Below are 24,156 nucleotides of genomic sequence, written 5' to 3' on the forward strand. Positions count from 1 at the left end.
AAAAAAAAAAAAACAAAAAAATAAAAATACAAAACAAAAATTGTGCTGTGTTCATTATATTCTATTCTTATTTCAGCAATGGATTATGAGTAAGAAGCATAGACTTTATAATAAAGTTTGAGAGTTCGTTTGGATTTACTTTACGAATAAAATGGTAAATTTGTGCTCCAATTGGATTCATTCTTAGCACAGATAAACTTTCTTATTTATACATAAACTGCATTAAATGAGTTTTATAGGCTGATTTATATACACAATCTATATATCCACGCATAACTTCAATATAATGAAATGAATATGAAAACGAACAAAGTATGCCATTCCTTTTCGGACCTTTCTCAAAATTACGTAGAATTTTTTTTTAGGAATGCATAACTGTAAATTTCAAGTTTTGACGAAGTGCATAACTCGGTATGTGCCGAAGAGTTGGTCCTGTTGACCTATACAAATCTATATGCCAAATATCTTTAACAGCAACATTGACAATGCTTTTCACTTCCTAAAAATTCTGCCCGCATCCTGTTATTCTGGCCGAGGCAATGCTTGTGTTGGGAGAATAGCCGTCTCCATGCAGCTGCGGAACGGTCATTCACAGGACTATCGTTGCATCCTTTTCAGTCGGCGCAGCGATAACGAAAAATTGCTGGCCTTCAAGAACAGAATGACCAGCTGTGCGGATGTTGCCAGGAAGTACGACTACCTCATGGACTTGAAGAAGGAGAATATCAATTTGTATTATCGCTACCTCTGCGATAATACAGCCGAGGTGTTGACTGTGGTGAATGCTGTGGACAGCGCACTCGATGATATCAGTAATCTGGGATTGAGTGTTACCAAAAGGTAATCAATGTGATCAATAATTAGACGCTTATGTCATAATAATTTCTTATGGCTAAAGTCCGAATATGCAACGACTTGTGCACGTAACTCGAAGTTTGGATTTCGATCGTACTGTGAACCATATAAGACAATATATAGATGCCGAGAACAAGAAGAAAGCTGAAACACGCGTTGGCTTTGCCTTGAAGAAGAAACAAAAGGAGCAGAAAAAGGATAGACAGCAGGAAGGGCAGAAGGAAAGGCTCAAGGAGAAGGATAAGCATGAGAAGTCTGTACCTGTGAAACTGCCACGTCGTTCGAAGAAAAATATAATGAAAACAACGAAGCGAAAATATGTAATTTACCTGAAAAGATATAGGTGAAGCCAATTGGTGAAAAGAATGCCAACTGAATAATTCATAACAATTACAATTACAAATTCAATGTAAGTTTAGCATTGGGCCTTTCTTTCGATTTTCATGCCATCTAATTCGTGCCTCCTATGTAGACACACAATACGATGTGATAGCTAAATATATGATAAGTATACATATAGTATGTGTAATTAACTAGCAATCATCGGATATCATCGAATTATTGCATCTGGATTACCTATTGGACTACTGGAGTGGGGGGATTTACTTTGTTGGTCACTGAAACTATTTTAATTTGTAATTTTTTTTTTTATTTATTCAAGTTAATTGATCTTATCGACTCTTAGCGGCACTGCTCGACTGGTAGAGACCTCTGAGCTTTTTTTATATACATACATATATTGTTCGAACTATTCCTAAAAAAAACTCTATGTTCTATATTCTTATTTACTATTCATATTAGGAAACTGGAACCAAAATTCCATCTCTAGCGATTTGCCCAACAGCTAACAGTTAATTCTTAATTTTAAATTAAAATATTTGTTTAAACAGAGTATGCCAGTCTTTAATTGATCAGATGCTTGACATATTATTTAAATAGCAATTTATATCAAACGTAGTCAAAATTGAGTATGTATTTTATAGATAATTGTGATTTGTAGTGATTTGTCCCTTTAGTAATTGATATGCATGCATTAAAATTTCGAGTATTTTCTAAATTATCAGCCCGGTATGTACAAACTACTGCGTAATACCCAAAACTGATCGAAAGCCATCGCCCATAGCCTAGTCGAAACACAGGAGCTATTGCCCACGACCCAACACTGTCCCAGTAAACAGCAGGTGTCCGAGCCGTCTCAATCGGATTCGCAATTGGAAAGCGCTCAAGCCAGTGAAGTGAGTTAAATATATATCGAATTTTGAATATATTATAATATTATCTTTGCAGCATAAAAACAATCAGTGGCATGGCTGCTCAGAAAGATTAAATACTTTGACAATGGAAATTAATGCAAAAATGGACTCCATGTTTCTTTATAAGTAAGTGAGATTGCAGAGATTACAGCAAAAATATGTGTAGGTAAACCATTTCAAGTCCTAAGCTAGAATATTATGTCTGGAAGAAGCAGCAATTCGATAAAGCGTACTGGGCTGCAAATGTGCCGCAACTGAATGCTCTCAAATGTCACCCACAGAGTTTAAATGAACTAATCCTTTTAAGCAACCAATTAGCCCCAATGATAAGCAGTGTAAATTTTATGGGTTATGATGACAATGAGTTGATAATGTTTGACGAAGCATCTTATGGCCAGCCAGAAGGCGTACGGGTTACCAACTATACTAAATTTAAGAACAAATATGTGAGTAACACAATCCCAATTAAATGTAATCGGTTAATGTTCAAATTATTAACGGCTACATGCATGTACATGTGTTGAAAAGCTTCTCATGTGCCATGCAGAAGCTGGCTGGCGTAAAAGAGCTTTTGTCTGGCGATGGGCGCACAGCTGTTGCACAGCTGTCTATATGACACTCACTGTGTGTGCGTGTGTGTGTGTGTGGTAAACAAAAAAAGTCCAATAGACTAATCGCCCATTTTCACCCACATACGGACAAATTGATAGCATAAACTTGGCCGCATTACTGTTATAATTCGTTGCATTAATGAAACATATTACTAAAAATCGCGCATAGTGCCATTACGCATAAAACGAGACGGTGCGACGCGATAAAAACGCCAGCCAACCAGTTCATTGCATCAGTGTGCCGTGTAGTTGCGCTTAACGCAAAGCGTTTGCTGCGTTTAAAGGTCACCTTGAAACGTCAAAACCGAAACTTCTGCGCTCGACCGCCGCTCTCGCGCCCAGTTTGTGAAAATCGTCTCGCAGGCACATAGCCACGGCATCTGTGGCCAGCATAAGATTTGCGCAGTTCATTTGGACAACTCGGCTTCCTCGAAGCTCCTCCAGTCGCGCTATTCACAAAATATTTGCCGTTGGGTGCATCCAACTTGAACTTCGATACGTGCGTCCGTCTCTCTATCTCAATCTCACCTCACCTCACTCTCTCCCTCTGCGTGCGTGCGTGTGTGTGTGTGCATTACCGTTGTTTTTTGAATCGATTAACTTGTATTTGAATAACTTTTAAATCGAAAGAGGTGCTTGGCCAAAAAATGAATAGTGATACTAATCAACGTTTCCTGGCACGCGGCTCCCAGCGCGACAAGGGCCTGGCCGTCTTCACCAGCGGTGGCGACTCCCAGGGCATGAATGCTGCTGTGAGGGCATGTGTGCGTATGGCCATCTACTTGGGATGCAAGGTGAGTTTTGACCTCTGCCAAGTGCTTTTGAATTGGTATATGTATATAATTTGGAAATACACACTGACACTCATATATACACACACACACACATACATATTATTCACAAAAATGTTCTTATCGGTTACCGGAACAAGTTCAGCCATTGAACTTTATGGTCTACAGCAGACTCTGTTATGCATATATGTATTTATATATAGCTAATTTATATATATCAGCTGAACTTGCAATTAAATCATAATGAAGGAAAAGAAATAAAACAAATTAGCTTGTTCTACTGGCGGTGTGAATTGCCGTTAGATAACCCAGGGGGTAGCAAAAAAAAAAAAAAAAAAGAAAAAAAAAAAGAAAAAAATATTCAAATAAAAGCGCCTCACACTACGTTCATAGAGAACACCAATACATTGAAAATACCACTACACACAGGCGACTCTTGTGTCCGTGTGCGTTTGACATTGAGTTTATTTTCGGGCAACTTACAGACGATCACGCAGATATATCTGAGAAAATGCGGTTATTGTTTGAAAAGTGAATTACTATTTGCCTATTATTGGTTTTATTGATCGACTCGAGCAAGTGAATTGGGTGCTTGAGCGTCCGATATGCCAAATTTTTATCACACTCTGGGAGAGGGCAAAGAGTTGAAATTTTAAATAATTGCAATTGAAACAAATTATTCAAAATTGTACGCTGTTGATGATGATGATTTTTGCAATGAATAAATTGTCGCAAGGCTGATGTTTCTATTTCACTTTTTTTTTCTCAAAGTCACTTTCATTTTCTTTTATTCACTTTTGATTTGTATGCTAAATTATTCTGGGTAACATTATGCATATATGTATGTATATAGGTTTATTATATAAAATCAAATTCAATCAGCGATTAAAATTGATTATTTTATGCAAGCATTAATTGAATTTTCTTCTTTGTTTTTTTTTTTTTTTTCAAATTTACTTAGTATATATATTTTTATGTTGGGTTTATATGACGATTAAGAATCTTGTTTAGCTCATTCTATCGCCTATAAAGCCTGATAAGTACTAAGCTATATGCAATATTGTATTAATAGAAATAGAATCATATAATAATTTTATGAGTATTTGAACGGAAGTATTACTGAGCATTTATTTAGCATTAATAAATTAAATTGTAAATAAATAACATATATATATATAAATAAAAAATTAATCAATATTTTGAAACAGTTTTTCTGAGAGCTCTTCATATAAATGATTCATATTTGCTTCATAATAAATTTATTGAAATACAATTTAATACATTTTTTCAATAATTTGTGACTTTAGGTGTACTTCATTCGTGAAGGCTATCAGGGCATGGTGGATGGCGGCGATTGCATTCAGGAAGCGTCTTGGTCGTCGGTGTCATCGATCATACATCGTGGCGGTACCATCATTGGCTCCGCTCGATGCAAGGACTTCCGTGAGCGTGCTGGCCGCCTAAAGGCTGCCAATAACTTGGTGCAACGTGGCATTACCAATCTGGTGGTCATTGGCGGCGATGGCTCGCTGACTGGCGCCAATCTGTTCCGTCAGGAGTGGTCCAGTTTGCTGGATGAGCTGGAGAAAAATAAGAGCATTACCCCGGAGCAGAAGAGCAAGTACAACGTTCTGCATATTGTTGGATTGGTAAGTCTTCTTCTCTCTCTCTCTCTCGCTTTCTCTCGCTTTCACTTTTAATCACTATCTATTGAACTTTCCAGGTGGGTTCGATTGATAACGATTTCTGCGGCACGGACATGACCATTGGCACGGATACGGCGTTGCATCGCATCATTGAGGCCATCGATGCCATTGCTAGCACTGCCTACTCGCATCAGCGCACCTTCATCATGGAGGTCATGGGCCGTCATTGCGGGTAAGCCACTTGTTATTGATGAATCTAAGTGGTCTTAGTTATTTTATCTATGATGTGTAACTAGTTACGTATAAAGTGTTAGCTCTGCCAAGTGTCAAATTCGAAATGCTAAATGCCTTCACTACTTATAGTTATTTACCAGTTGTCGCTGGCGTTATATCCGAGGCAGACTATGTATTTCTGCCCGAGTACCCACCGCCACAAGATTGGCCCGATAGACTGACCCTCAAACTGGACCAGGCAAGCAATCAGCCATCAGCCATCAGCTATCGATTGTTGAATGTCCCGCATACGAGAACTATATTTCTCTCCTCCATATATACAATATATATATATATATCTATCAGACCCAAATCGTTCTGTGTTCTCTTTCGTTTATTTGTTAATCAAACATTCAATGTTTGTGATCTCTATGTGTAATGAGATGGATAAGTCTAAGTGTTGGGCTAATAATTAAGAAAATGATGAAATTAGAACGAACTTAGTTACTACAGTACGTCTAGTTATATATCAACTGATATTATTTATGATTATTAAATTAACTTGGGCAGATTTTAGGGCTACCATAAAATAAATAGGCCTTGTTTAATCTTATATTTCACATTTAGATATATGATAGTAGATAGTGATGATGAAATGTATTGAAACTATAAGAAGTTTTTTTAATATTACTATAATTAATATTCCTCTTCTCCTCAGCTGTTTTATTGATGCTCATTTCGTAATGTTTCCTAATTTGTCACTCTCCTTCTCCCAGCCCTTTGTTGATTCGCTCCTTTTGATTTTCCCAATATATATATGTATAACCAAATAATACAAACACACATATATTTTTACAGTTATTTAGCGCTCGTTGGTGGCCTGGCCTGCGAGGCCGATTTCATATTTATACCCGAAATGCCGCCGAAAGTCGATTGGCCAGATAGGCTTTGCACTCAGTTGGCCCAGGCAAGAAGTGATATTTTATAAAAAAAAAAAAACAAAAGCAACCAAACACCATGTGTTTGTTCTATCTATCTTTCTCTCTATTTCTCTATCTCTCGCGCCTCATCTGCTTTTCGTTGTTGCAATAGACAACAGCAGCAAAACATATAAACATTGCATTTCACCCACACACACGCACAGACACTGACACAGACACACACACTTGCGAGCAGGCATTATTCAGATATTATATATATATATTATAAATAGAAAATATCATGCATCAAGTTCTGAATTTTGTTGTATATATTTTTTGCCTTTACTTTATTTTATATACATACATATTCGATTCAAAAACTAGATGTATGATAAGCCCGAGTCAAACCCACCCAATCCTCGTCTATCCATATCCTTAGCATATTGTAATTAATGAACAATCAATTAACAATTCATTCACCTGTGCGCATCGTGTTTTTCTTCGGTGTGTTTGATTTATTTTCGTTTTTAGCTATTTGGCAATTTCAGCCGCCATTGCCACAGAGGCTGATTTTATGTTCATACCCGAAGAGCCCGTACCAACTAACTGGCAGGATGATCTCTGCAAAAAGTTAGCTCAGGTCAGCCCACTGCGAAAGGGTTTACCTTTTCCAGTCAAACTCAATATAAGTCTATACGATGATGTTTTGTTTTTCGCTTTACTACTAAATTATTCAAATTGTGTATATATATATATAGATAAAAAAAGAGGAATTTTAATTTAACTAAAACTTTTTCTAACATTTCTAACAGACGTTTGAAAGAGCGAGCAGCTCTTTGTCAAAAACTGATTCTAGAAACTACTAATTGATTGGCTATTTAATTGGTTTTTATTGGGTTAAAGTGTAGCCACACACATACACTCACATAAACAAGTACACCTATTTACTTTTTGCTGGACAATTTAATTGGCTTCTCTTACGCCTTGGTTTACGTTTATTTTTACTGTATCTTAGCTGGATTAGTAAACATCTATATATATTTATGGATTATTTGTTGATTTACTTTTACTTTAATTTTGATTTCTCTCAAATTCATTGTTTAAGCTACACATATACAAACAAAAAACACAAACATTCTCGCTCTCACTCTCTGTCTCACTTGTATTTAATCATGGTTTCATTTTGCTTATAACCTCACATGTGTCGTCTCTTATTTACATAGATACATGCATATATACATATATTATTTCATAGATATCACTATCATATTTACGTAGCACTTTGTATATATTTTGAAATTCTTCATTGCTTCTATGTATGTACACACTTAAGTTACTAACCCGCTCATATTTTGAGAATCGCATAGAACGGTGCAATGTCTAACGTCTGGTGCTTTCGTTCTCAAACAGGAACGTTCGGCTGGTCAGCGTCTGAACATCGTCATTGTGGCCGAGGGCGCCAGTGATCGCGAGGGAAATCCAATTACCGCCGAGCAGGTGCGCAAAGTGATCGACGAGCGTCTCAAGCACGACGCTCGCATCACTGTGTTGGGTCACGTGCAGCGCGGTGGCAATCCCAGCGCCTTCGATCGTGTCTTGGTAAGTAATTGCAGTTGTCTATAATTAAACTGAGACCTAAGTGTAGAATAAATAGGCTTGTCGCATGGGCGCCGAGGCCACTCTGGCTCTGATGGAAGCCACGCCGGAGTCAGTGCCGGTAGTCATCTCGCTGGACGGCAACCAGACGGTTCGTGTGCCACTTATGGAGTGTGTGGAGCGCACCCAGGCTGTAGCCAAGGCCATGGCGGAGCGTCGCTGGGCGGATGCTGTGAAGCTGCGCGGTCGCTCCTTCGAACGCAACCTGGAGACCTACAAGATGTTGACGCGCTTGAAGCCGCCCAAGGAGAACTTCGACGAGCAGGGCAAGGGCATCGAGGGCTACAGGCTGGCTGTGATGCACATTGGTGCGCCGGCCTGCGGCATGAATGCGGCCGTGCGCAGCTTTGTGCGCAATGCCATTTATCGCGGCGATGTTGTCTATGGCATCAACGATGGCGTTGAGGGTCTCATTGCTGGCAATGTGCGCGAGTTGGGCTGGTGAGTAGATTATTATAAGTAACTATGTAGTTAAACATATTCAATAATTGACTCCACTCCACAGGTCTGATGTCTCTGGCTGGGTGGGTCAGGGTGGTGCTTACCTCGGCACTAAGCGTACTCTGCCCGAGGGCAAATTCAAGGAGATCGCCGCTCGTCTCAAGGAGTTCAAGATCCAGGGTCTGCTGATCATCGGTGGATTCGAGAGCTACCACGCCGCTGGCCAAATCTCCGATCAGCGCGACAACTATCCAGAGTTTTGCATACCCATTGTGGTGGTGCCGGCGACCATTTCGAACAATGTGCCCGGCACTGAATTCTCGCTCGGCTGCGATACCGGCTTGAATGAGATCACCGAAATCTGCGATCGCATTCGCCAGTCGGCCCAGGGCACCAAGCGTCGCGTGTTTGTCATTGAGACCATGGGTGGCTATAGCGGCTATTTGGCCACGTTGGCTGGCCTGGCTGGTGGTGCGGATGCCGCGTATATATATGAGGAGAAGTTCTCCATCAAGGATCTGCAACAGGATGTCTATCACATGGCGTCCAAAATGGCCGAGGGCGTGTCTCGCGGCCTCATCTTGCGCAATGAGAAGGCCAGTGAGAACTACACCACTGACTTCATCTATCGCCTGTACTCAGAGGAAGGCAAGGGTCTGTTCACCTGCCGCATGAACATCCTGGGCCACATGCAACAGGGTGGATCTCCCAGTCCATTCGATCGCAACATGGGCACCAAAATGGCCGCCAAGTGCGTCGACTGGCTGGCCACACAGATCAAGAACAACATCGACAGCAATGGCGTCGTCAACTGCAAATCGACCGACACAGCAACACTGCTGGGCATCGTCTCGCGGCAGTATCGATTCACACCCCTGGTCGATCTCATTGCCGACACCAACTTTGAGTGAGTGCCACAAAAGGAAAGTCTATAGCGAATTGAACTGATTATTTCCCTCATCTTCCACAGTCAACGCATACCGAAGAAGCAGTGGTGGCTGCGTCTGCGTCCATTGCTCAGAATTCTGGCTAAGCACGACTCGGCCTACGAAGAGGAGGGCATGTACATCACCGTCGAGGAGGAGTGCGCCACAGATGCCGTCGCTTAGACAGATGAAGAAGAACACAACTAACACTTATCATGCCCAGTGCACATAGAAAACATCGTAGAATCAATCTTAATGTTTATTTCTCTTCTGACAGTTGCAACAAACTTGAACGTTGTAAATTTTGGTTTATCTCTTTTGTTTCATTTATATAGTAAACATTTTTGACATATTTATACGATAAACATGTCTCTCAGCTCAGGTCAAAGTTTAGGCAGCTAATATTTAATGATATTTAGCCAATCTAACCATACCCTAGAGTGAAAGTGTGCACTCCGAAAAAAAATCCATGTCAACTAAATGTATTTCTAATGTATACATACATACCCACATGTATATTTATCAATATATATGCATATATCTGTATCAAATCTGCCGCCACAATAATTATTTATAATTTTCTTCATAACTCTACTTTGTACAATTTTCCTTATTCACTTATTGCTTATTTATTTTAGTTTATGTCTCGTTTTTCTCACTTTGAATATATATTTATAGCACATACATAAAATTGTTTACTATTGCTTTCACCTTTGCATGTGTATTACATAAATACATGAATTATAGCAACAAATGTTTCACCTGGCAACATTTACTCACCAAAATTAAATGTATTGAAACACACTATTAGTATGCTATCGTCATTGTTGCAAAAATACAAATATATATATACAAATGTTACAAATACATATAACTATTATATATATACACACAAGCTCCATAGGGCATATACGACTTTTGCTAAGAGAATATAGAAAACAATTGTTAATGATTACAAAGTCTAAACAAAATAACGCAAAGCGCGTCGATATCCAACTTTACAACTCAAATACAAATTTAAAACACATTTCCATATTTAATTAATTTCGCATTATATTCTACTGTTACTGCTCGATAATTTCCGTTATACTTTTGAACGCGAACGACTCGAATGAGCTGAGTTGCCTAGCTAAAGTGTGGCAACACTGCTAGGTTCTGTTTGCTACGATATGGCAGCACTACCAAATAAATATAAATAGTATAAGAGACAGTACAGAATAATTTAAATACACTGAGTTTTGGACGAGATTGATTGATTCGATCTTCACAAGCCGCCCCCGGATCGGTCGACCGCACATTCACTTTGCTTGCGCCGACGGCGGCTTATTGCCGAAATTTTCTGGTCTAAACGCATCTTGGCATATCGTAAATATGCCGTGTCTCCGTGCACAATGGCCGACATGAGCATGAGGAACTCGTAGAGATTCACCTTACCCTGGGAGTGACAGTCAATGTCCCTCAGCACGTCGTGCATCAGGTCCACCGGCACCTCTTTAACACCGAACGACTTCATGGCCGCACAGCATTTATTTATCGACACGAAGCCAGTATTGGCCTCGTCGAGATTTCTGAAATGCTCGGCATACTTCTGCACCTGATCCACAGACAGCTTAATGGGTATGTTCATATGAATTGGATCGAATTCGGTTGTATTTCCCATTTGAGTATTTAGAAATTCTCGTGCTTCTTCGATTTCTCTCAATCGCCTTGCTCGACTCCATTTCAGCTCGCGCGCCATTTCGCTGGCCACGCGGGGCAATATATCCTCGGCCGCCTGTACATTAAGAAATGCAACACGCAGCCGACGTGCTACCATGTCGACCAGGGTGCAGGCATAGTCTCTAACCCCCTGTCGCACCTCCGCCACAATATAGGGAAATTCGGAGTGCAACCGTTTACCTATAATGGGCCATACGTTGCCACTGGAGTTGGCGCCAACGGCCACCTTGAACGCATTCGAACCGTATGTGTCGGACAAGTGCTTGGCCACATCACGTTCCAGGCCGAAATCCTGCACCAGCCGTATAAACATGTTTGGAGTCCAGCCAATGGCGCCATCCAGTTTGCACGAGGTCGCTGTAATCGAATGCTTGCGCAATGGCTGCAGTCCCCCATTAATAATGGCAGCGTCGATGGCCTTCTCTGCTATCAGCCGGAACGATGTCCATGTGCCGCCCACAATTGACACCATGTTACCTGGCCCGATAGAAATCACATGGTTCTTCAGCGTCGAATGAGCTAGCTCCGTCGACTGAGTGGGAAGCGGCTTATATCCGCCCCAAGCTGCGAGCACGTCACAGCGGCGTACATCAAAATTTGGATTAATGTAGTTTCTGATGCTATCCAAGAGATACTGAACCTCCATCTCCGTTGGCTGTTGCCCCTGGGCGGCCTCGCGTGTGTCATCCGAGGTGCCCATCAGCGTATGCCCTAACCAGGGTAAAAAGAATATCGTCGAGCCGTTGTCCGTGTACGGATCAAAGAGCCCTACCTCTTCGGGACAGTAAAAGGGCGGCAGCACAATGTGCGAGGCCCAGGTGGGCGTACACTGCTGCGACGCACTAGCATCCTCCAGGCGGATAATAGAATCACTCATGGGGCCAGTTGCATTGATGACCATTTTGGCGCGAATTGTGTAAGCTCTGCCGGTCAGTTGATCTATAGCTTTGGCTCCAATTACAGTTTTGTTCTTGTCCCGCAGTAGATCGACCACCTTCATGTGGTTACAGACGTCGGCGCCATAGCGGGAGGCGGTCAAAATGATTGCGAGACACATCCGAGCGTCGTCGTGCTGGCCCTCGTAGAAGACGAAGGCACCAACCATGTCACGGCGCATCATCGGAAACATTTCGAGGGCCTTCCGGCTATTGATGTAGGTGAAGCCTTTCGATGTGCCCGGTGCCATTAAGTGATAGAGACGCAGTTTCATCCAATAGACGGGCAACTGCCACCAATTGTGTACGGGCAACATAATTGGCACCGACTGATTGAGGTGCGGCGCCAGATTGGTAATGTTTCTGCGCTCCTGCAGCGATGAGTGAACACGCCGAAAGGCGGCCAAGTCGAGATGTGTGATTGCATGGTCCAAATCTCGTAGACCGCCGTGCAGTAATTTACTGGACTTCGACGAAGTACCACTACCAAAATCATCGGCCTCAACCAGGGCAGTCTTCAATCCACGTGTAGCTGCATCTAGTGCACATCCAGCGCCTACCGCTCCACCGCCAATGATCAGAACATCGTACTCGGTGCGACGCAACGCATCTAAATTCATGTTGCGTGTGGGCAGCTCACGTTTCATCTGGGGCGCTTTGCTTCGATCCGGGGCAGCTCCGGCAGCAGAGAGTGCAAACATTGAGCTGCCGGCCAGGACAGCTACGTGAATAAATTTCGACATGGTAACATTAGTTGTGATACAAAAAAAGAAAGAGTTCGAAAATTAATTTTGTTTTGACAAAAGAACAAACAAAGCAATTTCGAATACATTCATATTTAATAGTCTATTTAAATATATTTGTATGTGTATATTTCTGTTGCGTGTTGGAAAGTTAAACAATTATCTAGCTCATAAGAAAACTCAAACCCACTTACTATAGCAATTAGTACAAAAACAAGATGCTAAAACATGCACATTTTTATCTTTTAAACTTAGCACAAATTCTCTCTACAAATTCCGCCAGCGACAACGGCAAGCGCGTAGCCAAACGCCTCCGGCAAGTGTATGAGACACAACAGTATTAGTATATAAAGGCAGGGTATCTGGATATCAACTCTTTACATGTGTGTCGCTCTCTTTCTCTCTCTCACTGTGTGGAGGCGTCCAGTGGTGCAGCATTGAGGCGAGTGGGAATTATTTATTGACTTTATTGCTGCTTAGCATTGCCAAAGAAGAACTTGTAAAAGAACGTAGCAACCAGACAGAGAACCAGCGGCACTATCCACGACTTTATCGAACTCTCCTCGTTCTGTGTATCTGTGCTCCAGGTGGGTTCCGATTTCTGGGCAACTTTCGTGCGCTCATGGGCAACCAGTTCGCCGATTTTGTACTTCTTCATCATGTCGCGCGCGTCGTTGCTGTGGCCAACATCCTCAAAGTTCTCGGTGGCATCTTTGCCCGCCTGCTCGATCAGCACCTCTTCACCGCCGGGATGCTGCAAGAAAGCAAACGAATAACGAATATTAAGTACGCTCTTTTCATATGCCGAACTATGCAAATGATTTGCTGTTGTCTTCTACGCTGACCGTGAAACCCTGCTCAATGTTTAAAACATCGAGCGCCCGCGTTCGACCCACGTCAGTCGGATGAAGCGTATCTATTTTTAAACAGTGTGAATAAACGTCGAAAGGTTTTTAATGCAAGGCAAGCTACTACTTTCATCATTCACAAACTTTAATTGCCTCACAACACAAAATGCAACGTAATCATTATAACACAGAAATGATTTAAGTGTTGGGCCTTCTTATCACCAGCAGAACTTAGAACCAAATGGTCATAATGACTAGCATCTGCTCATTTGTATAAGGATTTTTAGCGGATACTAATAGATAGTAATAAATATAATAATGAATATATATAATTTATATACTCCTATCATATATATATAAGAAAAATTACGTACAAATTATTTTTTATATATTTCAAATGGAAAAATTATTATATATTATTATATAATGTATATATGTATATATATCAGTAACAATGAATTTATTTATTTAAATATTATATGACTTATTATTACAAATATATGCATGTATATATATATATGTACATATATTCTTTTGTTACACTACCTGAATCACAGATGTCGATTTTTACACTAATTTAGGTCTTTCTAGTTGATTGGATTATAAGTTCAAGGTATATAAAGCAGATCTGATTTGTACAATATATATACACACAATTTTGTGACATTCGCTTAACATTGGTTTTCTAATTTCGTTCCCTATACAGCTGAGTACTTAAATACAAAATAGTGTCTTGGTTTCGTAAATAAAATGAAATGTAAATTTTCGTTTGTACAGATTTTGCTTAACTTTTGCCCCATTTCCATTGATAATGAATATAAAAAAACATTTGAAACTACGCGCTGGCACGAAAAATAATATGAAATAAATATGAATACAAACATGAATGTTTCGAAAAAGCAACAAATACAATATGTATCTTCACAAGTTCAATGTAGCTGTGAGCATGAGTAGGTCATTCATTCATTCATAGATCGTAGGTCAAAGTACAGGGGCAAGTGGCTTCTCGTGTTTTACGGGTAATATTCTCTTATTCTCAAACGCAATAAGTGGAAACATATACATATGTATGTACAGACTAATAACACTGTTAAGACGAGTTATAAAACCCAAGTAATGATGATAAGACAACTTGTCCCCCTTCCCACAGCAACTATTCACACAAGGGGAAATCAAATTCCATCGCCCGCGCCCTCATTCCGACGTGTACAACAGAGTTGTTGTTGCTGTTGATTAATTGCTAGACTATGCTTACCTCGTTCAGGAATGCTGTGACATCGTAAACAGTATTGTGAATTAGCAGCCATGTATCCTTGTTGGTATTGTGTTTGGCAACTTCGGCACGCGTATAAGTTTTTTCTCCTTCGCCGGACATGTCGATGACTTGTTGAATTGCGTTTCTATTACTAATAGAGTATGGAATAAGTTCGATCGAACGACTCGCTGAAACTGAATGAGCGAACCAACTCACAGATTGTGTCGTTCATCTGCTCGTTAAAGAGTCTGTTATAAAAAGCAAAAACTTAACATTGGCCTAAGGTGTTAATAACAGTAAGCAATTTATGTTAAGAATGGTAGCGAGCTATAATTTTAAATGTATCTTAACAATTATTTAAATTATCTTTTAAGCATTTTTTGGTGTAGAAAATTATTATATCAATATAAATTTTAAGCTTTAACAGTTTGTAAATTAACTCAACAGTCTGCTAGCACTTATTCACGACATATTAACATAGCCCTAACAGAACCATTATGAGTACTTTATATTCGATAGGCCGATTTTTAGTTATTAGATTTAAGAATTCGAATATTTTTGCGGCTGTTATTAATTATCAGGTTAACGCGAGACTCTTAAGCTTAAGAAGATATTTCATATAAAAATAAATAAATAAATCAAATAAATTGCAGAATAAAAATAAATGGTTGAATAAAAATAAATTAAACTTAAGCTTTTACCTGATAATAACGTATATTGATTGGAATACCAAAACCAATATTTATTTAAACAATTATTAAGAAGTTAAATTTTATTTAATTAGAAAATTATTATAATATTAGTTTTATTGCCATCTTGATCCTCATCAAATCACTTCATAATATAAACGTGACTTATTCATCATCTATTTGGCATAGATTTTGGCCAGCAGTAAACAAATACTTGCATATTAATAGACTCGCATGCGCCAACCTGATTACGCATATTAAATATTTGCCGTCCATTTCTTATCGCTACTAGACTAAACACTCTCTCACATTTAAAGTGCTGATTTCATGAATACGCAGCGCTAATACCATTTATCAGCGCAAGAGAGTGTCAGAACGCATGTCCATGCATTTCCCACTAAAATGCCTCCATTGTCTAAGAAAGTAAACGTGTTATGCTTCCCTGAAGTGATTGATTAAAAACTCAGGTAATTTTACGTATAATATTGTAATGACAACAATGATTCGATTATGCATATGTATATGTTTCTTTATCGTTAAGCTTATGCTTCTTTTCTTATATTTTACAGGTTGTCCTCATCTATTTACATTTTATTTTTATCAAATTATTAAATTGAATTCAATTATAAATTCTTCTTTTTTAAAGTAAATTTTGTGGGTTTTGTACATTGTATATTGTGTATATTTTTACTGGGAATAATTCTTTCAGAAGGAGAGAAAAATTGTACATTAATAATGATACTAATTCAAATATGAAAAAACTAATAAATATAAATAAATAAATACAATTAAATATATATATTATATTTATATATAATTTACTTATCAATTAGTCATAGAATAGACAAGGCTATATTTATATTCAACTTCAATTTTCTGAACAGGAATGGTATATCTTGATTTAACATATAAAAGTAAATATAGATTGAAAGCAAAACAATTATACTTGTATCGCAAGCGCTTAAGCGCTAGAGTTCACATCAGGATATATACATATGTATATGTAACATAGCTGATTCAAAATAAATGGTAAGTGCCTAGGTACAATTATATAATAAGCACAATTGATTGTTTTTATTTGTTTATATTTTTTTTATGCATGTATTTTTCAAGTGCCTCGTAAACCGGCGTTATCTGTTGGAAAATACACCTTGCCTGCCTTGAGCAATTTGCAAATGATAAGTTAATTTAATATGTAATCGATTGTGTTAGCAATTAATATGGCAGACAGAAAGAGAGAGAGAGAGCGAGTGGTATTTAGAGAGATAGAGATAGAGAATGAGAAATTTCGCTCTCTTTATTGTTAATTGAAAAACGAATGATGACATGGCTAATGGAATGATTAAATTGTGCGAGTCGTCATAAGCTCCATTGAATTTGAAAAGCCATTGGAGTAATTCCAATTTTTATGAATTGGCTATAAAAATCGATTAATCAAAAATAGCGGTTTGCAGCAGAATTTAAGCCATTGGCATTTAAAATCTACTCTTCATTTGGTCTGCTCATATTCATGGCATTACTCTTTCCGTGCTTACTCTTACCTAATTCATAGCACAATAAATTGATAAGCTTTATCGAAAATTTGCCGATATCACCTAACTTTTTATTTTGGTGCTCTACGATTCAAATATAAGCCCATATGTTTTAACCAATTTCATTAGTCTCTTTCTGGCAGTTGTCCTACTTAGTTCGTGTTTTCTAGAATAACAGAAATTTGATCAATCTGAAGAGAAAGTGTTCAATAGCCCATCAAAATGACCGCGTCCAACGGCAATGTCCTCAAGGACGACGATAACAAACGATTGTCACTCTACAAAACGAATATTGTTTTGGCTGACTCCTTTGCTGAGAAAGACAAAGATCGCAAAAGTTTGTGAGTTGAATGAAATGTACTTTGAACTTCATATAAAATAAAAAAATCAATAACTCACCGTGTAATTTTATACATTTTTCTGTTCATTTTATAAAAAAAAAATGATAAGTTAAAGCTTTTAAGCTAAGAGCCCTGCCACAATTTTCTAAAAATTAGGGTTAAAAATAAAAACAAAGGGTGATTGTGACTCTGTGACGCAAAAAACATTTATTGTATATAATAGATATAGGAAAATAATAAGTTTCAAAGGACTATAAAAAAGGAACAGATTATAAAAAATTTAGAAGATGCGTTTACCAATATAATATAATAAAATAAATGTAAAAATGCAATTTTGTGTATTAAAAAAAATCATATTTTCTTATAAAAAAACATTATTCAAAAGCAAAACCCTTCTAAAAATTTGTATTTTTATAAATATGATAAAAATACAATCAAGTTGTTTTTGACAAAAACAAGGGTTTTCTTAAAAGAAAAGAATAATTTAATAAAAATAATTATGTATATTTATATAATAGTGTTACCGTGATGTATTTTTACAATATAAATCTATATATTTATCTATGTATATATTTATTTTCTATAAACAATTTGTCTAAAGTCAAAAATATACAAGTAGTGCTTTAAGGAATTTGTTTTCTGTTAAAAAAAAAAGCATTTATTTTAGATAGTAGCAGCAGTGAATATCGTTTTTTTTTTCTTTATTATAAATATTTTTCTTTTCCTTTTATTATAATTTTATGTTAGATTGATACTATAATGCCTACAAATATTATTATATATTTTACATATCAATATAAATCAATCTAGTATTTATAATCGCATATTCTGTATATACGCAATTTATCCTCCTTTGATAGGTCTATGAAAAATTGCGGTAACCATGATCGTGCAGTTTTTTAACAGCGAAGCGTGCACAATATTTCGCGCTCGAACGCCATAAATTTTAGCACTCTAATGGCAGTTAAAACAACAAAGAGAACATACATATATGTATGTAGAAACCAAGTGCTGCCTGGGAATCTTGCGATACGAACTATGGTGACGAATTCGATTTGAATGAATGATATAAAGTGTTAGGACTCGGGCTGATAGTGCGAATCAACGCGAACGTATCGTGGCTACCACTTCGACAGCCTTGATTGGTGCCTAGGGTCAGCGATAAGGAATGTGCGATTAGTCTAAGATAGAGTGTGGCATGCGAACGGCTGTTACGCTCTCCATTTATAACTGAGATAGTTTCATTTAAGTATTTTTATGAAATGGCGTGTGCTTTGCGTATGATTGCAGTGAGCCAAATAAAACGAAAAAACAATCGAAGACACAGGATGAAGACGAGCAAGAGGACAAACCGAAGGAGGACATCAAGCCCGTCGGGTTCTTTACAATGTTTCGCTATGCAACGACAAAGGATCGTATACTCTACATTATCGGACTGATCGGCGCTGTGGCCACGGGCCTGACAACACCAGCGAACAGTTTGATCTTTGGAAATCTCACTGATGTGAGTATACATACATATATCTGAAACGCTTCCATATTCATATGTTTTATTTGCAATTGAGTCAGAGCTCTTCCGATTGGCTGACTGAAACTTGTTTACTTTGCCCACACACGATTGATAGCTAGATAACAAAAAAATAAGTCCGATAGGAGTACCCTGAATGTGCTTGACTAGGAAATACCCTAGCGAATTTTTCTCGCAATTTATTTATAGCCTTTGCATTTAGTTCCGACGAACTATCTGCCACTCTACCTTCCGCCTGTAATTTAACCACGCCTCTCCGTCTGTTTCATACATCTTAGCCTAAGCAATATACCCGACATTTAAATTTTCAATTTCAAGTTGAGGGTATAAAAATAATTGAAAATGCATTGTAGTGTTTACCAGTCCTCATCCACTAAGCCGATATATCTTTTAATTTACTTTGGACTCTTAGGACATGATTAAGAAGAGTGGCGCACTGGAGAGGAATGTCTATATAAAGGATGCCGCCTCGGACATGCTGCTGGATTCGGTGCAGTCCTTTTCGCTGAACAACACGTATATCGGAATTATAATGCTGGTCTGCAGTTACATATCCGTCACGTGCTTCAACTATGCTGCCCACTCCCAGATTTTGGCCATTCGCTCCAAGTTCTTTCAGTCTGTGCTGCATCAGGACATGGGCTGGTACGACATGAATCCCAGCGGCGAGGTGGCCAGTCGCATGAATGAGTAAGTAAAGCAAATCATTTCAATAACTCAGACTCTAATTAATCTTCTTCAATCCCGCAGAGATTTATCCAAAATGGAGGACGGCCTGGGCGAGAAGGTTGTGATCTTTGTGCACTTCATCGTGGCCTTCGTTGGATCCATTGTGCTGGCATTTTACAAGGGCTGGCAGCTCGCGCTTGTCTGCCTGACCAGTTTGCCCGTCACCTTCGTTGCCATGGGCTTCGTGGCCGTGGCTACATCCAAGCTGGCCAAGCAGGAGGTCAACATCTATGCCAGCGCCGCCATTGTCGCCGAGGAGGCCCTGTCCGGCATCCGCACCGTCAAGGCCTTTGAGGGCGAATACAAAGAGGTTGCCGCCTACAAGGACAAGGTCGTTGCCGCCAAATTGCTGAACATTAAGCGAAACATGTTCTCCGGCATCGGCTTTGGCCTACTGTGGTTCTTCATCTATGCCTCTTATGCTCTGGCCTTCTGGTACGGCGTTGGCCTCGTCATCAAGGGCCGCCACGAAGAATACTACGCGAACTACTCGCCAGGCACCATGATCACCGTCTTCTTCTCGATCATGATGGGCTCCATGAACATTGGCATGGCCTCGCCGTATATTGAGGCGTTTGGCATTGCGAAGGGCGCCTGTGCCAAGGTCTTCCACATCATTGAACAGATTCCAACCATCAATCCGATTGAGCCGCGCGGCAAGACTCTCGATGAGCCGCTGACCACCATCGAGTTCCGCGACGTCGAGTTCCAGTATCCCACGCGCAAAGAGATTCCCATTCTGCAGAAGCTCAATCTGAAGATCCATCGTGGCCAGACGGTGGCCCTGGTCGGGCCGTCGGGCTGTGGCAAATCCACCTGCATACAGCTGATACAGCGCTTCTATGATCCTCAGGCTGGCGACGTGTTCTTCAATGGCATAAATATCAAGGATATCAATATCAAGTGGCTGCGCGAGCGCATCGGAGTCGTGGGACAGGAGCCCGTGCTCTTTGGCCAGTCCATATACGAGAATATACGCTATGGTCGCGAGGATGCCACCAGGGCGGACATCGAGGCGGCTGCAGCAGCAGCCAATGCGGCCGTGTTCATCAGGAAGCTGCCCAAGGGCTACGATACGCTGGTGGGTGAGCGTGGAGCCCAGTTGTCTGGCGGACAGAAGCAACGCATTGCCATTGCTCGCGCTCTGATTCGTGATCCGGAGATTCTGCTGCTGGACGAGGCGACCTCGGCCCTCGACACAGCCAGCGAAGCCAAGGTGCAGGCTGCCCTGGAAAAGGTGAGCCAGGGGCGCACCACCATCATTGTGGCCCATCGCCTGTCCACGGTGCGCCGTGCCGACAAGATTGTGGTGATCAACAACGGCGTGGTCGTCGAAGCCGGCACCCATCAGGAGCTGATGGCCATCAAGAATCACTACTTCAATCTGGTGACCACACAGATGGGCGAGGACGATGGCAGCGTGCTCAGTCCCACTGGCAACATGTTCAAGAACTTCGACATTAAGGATGAGGACGAACAGGAAATCAAGGTGATAGAAGAGGAGGATATCGATGACGTAATAGATCATACAGATAAAAAGAAGAAGAAGAAGAAGAAGAACAAGGGAGACAAAGACGATCCCTCGCCCATGCTTGGCGTCATGAAGCTAAATAAACCCGAATGGCTTCAGATTGGTATCGGTTGCGTGTGCTCCATCATCATGGGCTGTGCCATGCCCATATTCGCTGTCCTATTCGGCAGCATACTCGACGTGCTGCGCTCCGACAACGATGAATACGTCCGTGAGAACACCAACCAGTACAGTCTGTACTTCCTGATCTGCGGCATTGTCGTCGGCATCTCCACCTTTATGCAAATCTATCTCTTTGGCGTGGCCGGCGAGAATCTGACGGAGCGTCTGCGTGGCCTGCTCTTCAGTGCAATGCTCAAGCAGGAGGTCTCCTGGTTCGATGATCGTTCCAATGGCACGGGCAGTCTCTGCGCCCGTCTATCCGGCGATGCAGCCGCCGTACAGGGCGTAAGTACTACAAATACTGTGGAATTTGTGGAACTCTTCTTATTCTATCTATCTCTATTTATATATTTAGGCAACTGGTCAGCGTATTGGCAGCATTATCCAATCGATTGCCACTCTGGTATTGGGCATCGCGCTGGCCATGTACTATGAGTGGAGCCTGGGTCTGGTGGCCATAGCCTTTATACCCTTCATACTGGTTTCCTTCTATATGCAACGCATTGTCATGGCGCAGGAGAATATGGGCAATGCCAAGATCATGGAGAACACAACAAAGCTGGCCGTTGAGGTGGTCTCAAATATTCGCACCGTCGTATCTCTGGCGCGCGAGGACATGTTCCATCGGACCTACATTGAGTTACTCACACCGGCCGTTGTGGTAAGCAGCCTAAGATTAACTATGATCCTATAATTCTCCAATTGAAATCATCTCCTAATTTGACCAAGTTCGGAGTCGGCTAGCGTTTTCTTATCAGTTTTCCCTCTGTACTCTTCTAGAAAGCGAAAAAGAATACGCACTATCGTGGCATAGTCTATGGCCTGGCCAGATCAATGATGTTCTTTGCCTATGCTGCCTGCATGTACTACGGCGCCTGGTGCGTTATCAATCGCAATCTCCAAATGGGCGATGTATTCAAGTAAGCAACGCTAAGAACTGAAACAAAGTCTAGTCAGTTAACGATTCATTTTTCGTTTACAGGGTATCACAGGCTTTGATCATGGGCACCGCTTCCATTGCCAGCGCCCTGGCCTTTGCGCCCAACATGCAGAAGGGCATTACAGCGGCGCAGAGCATTTTGAAATTCCTGGAGCGAAAGCCACTGATTGCCGACAGTCCGGGCGTCTCTCTGGAGCCCTGGCATTCCAATGGCAACGTCATGTTCGACAAGGTGGAGTTCAGCTATCCGACGCGCCGCGAGGTGCAGGTGCTGCGCGAGCTTATCATGCGCGTGCAAACTGGCCAGAAAGTGGCGCTAGTTGGTCCCTCGGGCTGTGGCAAGTCCACGTGCATTCAGCTGCTGCAGCGCTTCTATGATGTGGACGCTGGCGCTGTGCTGATCGACGACCGGGACGTTCGCCAGCTGGCCATGAGCAATCTGCGCATGCAGCTGGGCATCGTGTCACAGGAGCCCATCCTGTTCGATCGCTCCATACGTGAGAACATCGCCTATGGCGACAACACCAGAATAGTCACGGATCAGGAGATTATTGCGGCAGCCAAGAAGTCCAACATACATCAGTTCATTGCCAATTTGCCACTGGTGAGTAGGAGCTCAGATATGCTCGAGAATGGGTAATAACATTTGATCTATGCTCTACAGGGCTACGAAACGCGCATGGGTGAGAAGGGCACACAGTTGTCGGGGGGTCAGAAACAACGCATAGCTATCGCTCGTGCTCTGATCAGAAACCCGAAGATTCTCTTATTGGACGAGGCCACATCCGCTCTGGATGCCGAAAGTGAGAAGGTAAAGTCGTAAAGGAAAACCGTTTAATTTTTAATAAATAATATTATTATTATTTTCATATTTATGCAGGTCGTTCAAGAAGCATTGGATGCCGCTGCCGAGGGTCGCACCACAATCAGCATAGCCCACAGACTGTCCACCATCGTCGACTCGGACGTGATCTACGTGTTCGAGAACGGCGTCGTCTGCGAGAGCGGCACACACAAGGAGCTGCTGGAGAACCGAGGTCTCTACTACACATTGTACAAACTGCAAACTGGTTCCATGTAAATATTGACACACGGATCAATATGTAACACTTAGAATAACAAATAGCGATCAATGAGAATTATTTGCCTACGAGCGATTAGTATTAGCCTGTACATAGAGAAAACGAAAGAAACACCAGACACATTTAATGTAGATAGTAATACGTTAGCTGTTAAGAAAATATTTATGAATTTACCGACTTTGTTGGAATTATATAAAAAAAAAAAATAGTAAAAAAATTTAATTTAAAAAAAGAAACAAATAAATAAAGAACACTAAATATAACAATTACCAATTCGTAAAGTTCTAAAGATAAAATATTAAAAAACAAAAACTGACTCAAGAAAGTGAGTGAGTCATTATGAGAAACTCATGTTCCAGGCGCTACAAATATGACACCTTTCTCCAAGCAAAGTTTTACGGTTATCAAGCGCGTGAAACATGTGATCTCTTTAAATAAAATAAAAAGTAAATCAAAACAAAATGCCATACAAAATAAAACTTCGAGAAGCGAATGACTCACTCTTAGTTCCAGGTGCTAAAATACCCTATGTTTAGCAAAGTTGAAAGATTATGAAGCATGTGATCCCTTGCCTATGATCATTGATAACTCTTATTTCGTCATTAAAAATCCAATTGCGAAAATAGTCCAATATGCTTGGTAAATGGCTAAAAGCTTTGCATTGAATTCACAAACATTGTAGGAAGCAATATCAGCCATATCAATCATTCGACTACATTTCCTTACGTAAATGCTCGCAACTATATACAAATATGTATATTATATTGCTATAATTTGATAAGTCAATCGATAGATATGAATATATAAAAG

At 40.4% G+C, this 24,156-nt stretch overlaps 5 protein-coding genes across 8 annotated transcripts; 3 read left to right on the top strand and 2 right to left on the bottom strand.

Annotated features, from left to right (window-relative positions):
• The first annotated feature begins 271 nt into the window (after positions 1-271).
• LOC108654009 (uncharacterized) lies at positions 272-1,263 on the top strand. Of its 2 annotated transcripts, XM_089261476.1 has the most exons (4): positions 375-411; positions 475-536; positions 619-840; positions 899-1,263. In XM_089261476.1, exons 3-4 carry the CDS (start codon positions 662-664, stop codon positions 1,200-1,202), a joined length of 483 nt encoding a protein of 160 aa, XP_089117602.1. In that variant the 5' UTR covers positions 375-411; positions 475-536; positions 619-661; the 3' UTR covers positions 1,203-1,263. The 2 variants fall into 2 exon arrangements, with proteins under 2 accessions (XP_017960492.1, XP_089117602.1); XM_018105003.3 differs by having other exon boundaries at positions 272-411; positions 475-840.
• Positions 1,264-1,765: 502 nt separating this feature from the next.
• Positions 1,766-9,906, top strand: Pfk (ATP-dependent 6-phosphofructokinase). Of its 3 annotated transcripts, none has more exons than XM_018104991.3 (12): positions 1,766-1,923; positions 1,979-2,090; positions 2,143-2,234; positions 2,290-2,554; positions 3,412-3,513; positions 4,818-5,159; positions 5,234-5,388; positions 6,228-6,336; positions 7,700-7,888; positions 7,944-8,386; positions 8,451-9,293; positions 9,357-9,906. In XM_018104991.3, exons 1-12 carry the CDS (start codon positions 1,880-1,882, stop codon positions 9,493-9,495), a joined length of 2,835 nt encoding a protein of 944 aa, XP_017960480.2. In that variant the 5' UTR covers positions 1,766-1,879; the 3' UTR covers positions 9,496-9,906. The 3 variants fall into 3 exon arrangements, with proteins under 3 accessions (XP_017960480.2, XP_089117600.1, XP_017960478.1); XM_089261474.1 differs by lacking the exon at positions 6,228-6,336 and adding an exon at positions 6,821-6,929; XM_018104989.3 differs by lacking the exons at positions 1,766-1,923; positions 1,979-2,090; positions 2,143-2,234; positions 2,290-2,554; positions 6,228-6,336 and adding an exon at positions 6,821-6,929 and having other exon boundaries at positions 2,751-3,513.
• A 425-nt stretch (positions 9,907-10,331) lies between these two features.
• Positions 10,332-12,709, bottom strand: Gpo2 (Glycerophosphate oxidase 2). The gene has a single exon (XM_018104993.3). It carries the CDS (start codon positions 12,707-12,709, stop codon positions 10,577-10,579), a length of 2,133 nt encoding a protein of 710 aa, XP_017960482.1. The 3' UTR covers positions 10,332-10,576.
• A 77-nt stretch (positions 12,710-12,786) lies between these two features.
• Positions 12,787-15,047, bottom strand: Cyt-b5 (Cytochrome b5). The gene is made up of 2 exons (XM_018105004.3): positions 14,813-15,047; positions 12,787-13,463 (listed from the first exon to the last, which is right to left on the bottom strand). The coding sequence occupies exons 1-2, from the start codon at positions 14,930-14,932 to the stop codon at positions 13,176-13,178; spliced, it is 408 nt and encodes a 135-aa protein (XP_017960493.1). The 5' UTR covers positions 14,933-15,047; the 3' UTR covers positions 12,787-13,175.
• A 2,108-nt stretch (positions 15,048-17,155) lies between these two features.
• Mdr50 (Multi drug resistance 50) lies at positions 17,156-23,595 on the top strand. The gene is made up of 9 exons (XM_018106695.3): positions 17,156-17,374; positions 18,665-18,878; positions 19,315-19,592; positions 19,653-21,609; positions 21,680-21,985; positions 22,105-22,244; positions 22,307-22,868; positions 22,929-23,075; positions 23,145-23,595. The coding sequence occupies exons 1-9, from the start codon at positions 17,256-17,258 to the stop codon at positions 23,343-23,345; spliced, it is 3,924 nt and encodes a 1,307-aa protein (XP_017962184.1). The 5' UTR covers positions 17,156-17,255; the 3' UTR covers positions 23,346-23,595.
• Positions 23,596-24,156: the final 561 nt, after the last annotated feature.

Source organism: Drosophila navojoa, chromosome 5, assembly GCF_054131105.1.
Source record: "Drosophila navojoa isolate 15081-1374.11 chromosome 5, UAZ_NAV_1.0, whole genome shotgun sequence".
Lineage (NCBI taxonomy): Eukaryota > Metazoa > Arthropoda > Insecta > Diptera > Drosophilidae > Drosophila > Drosophila navojoa.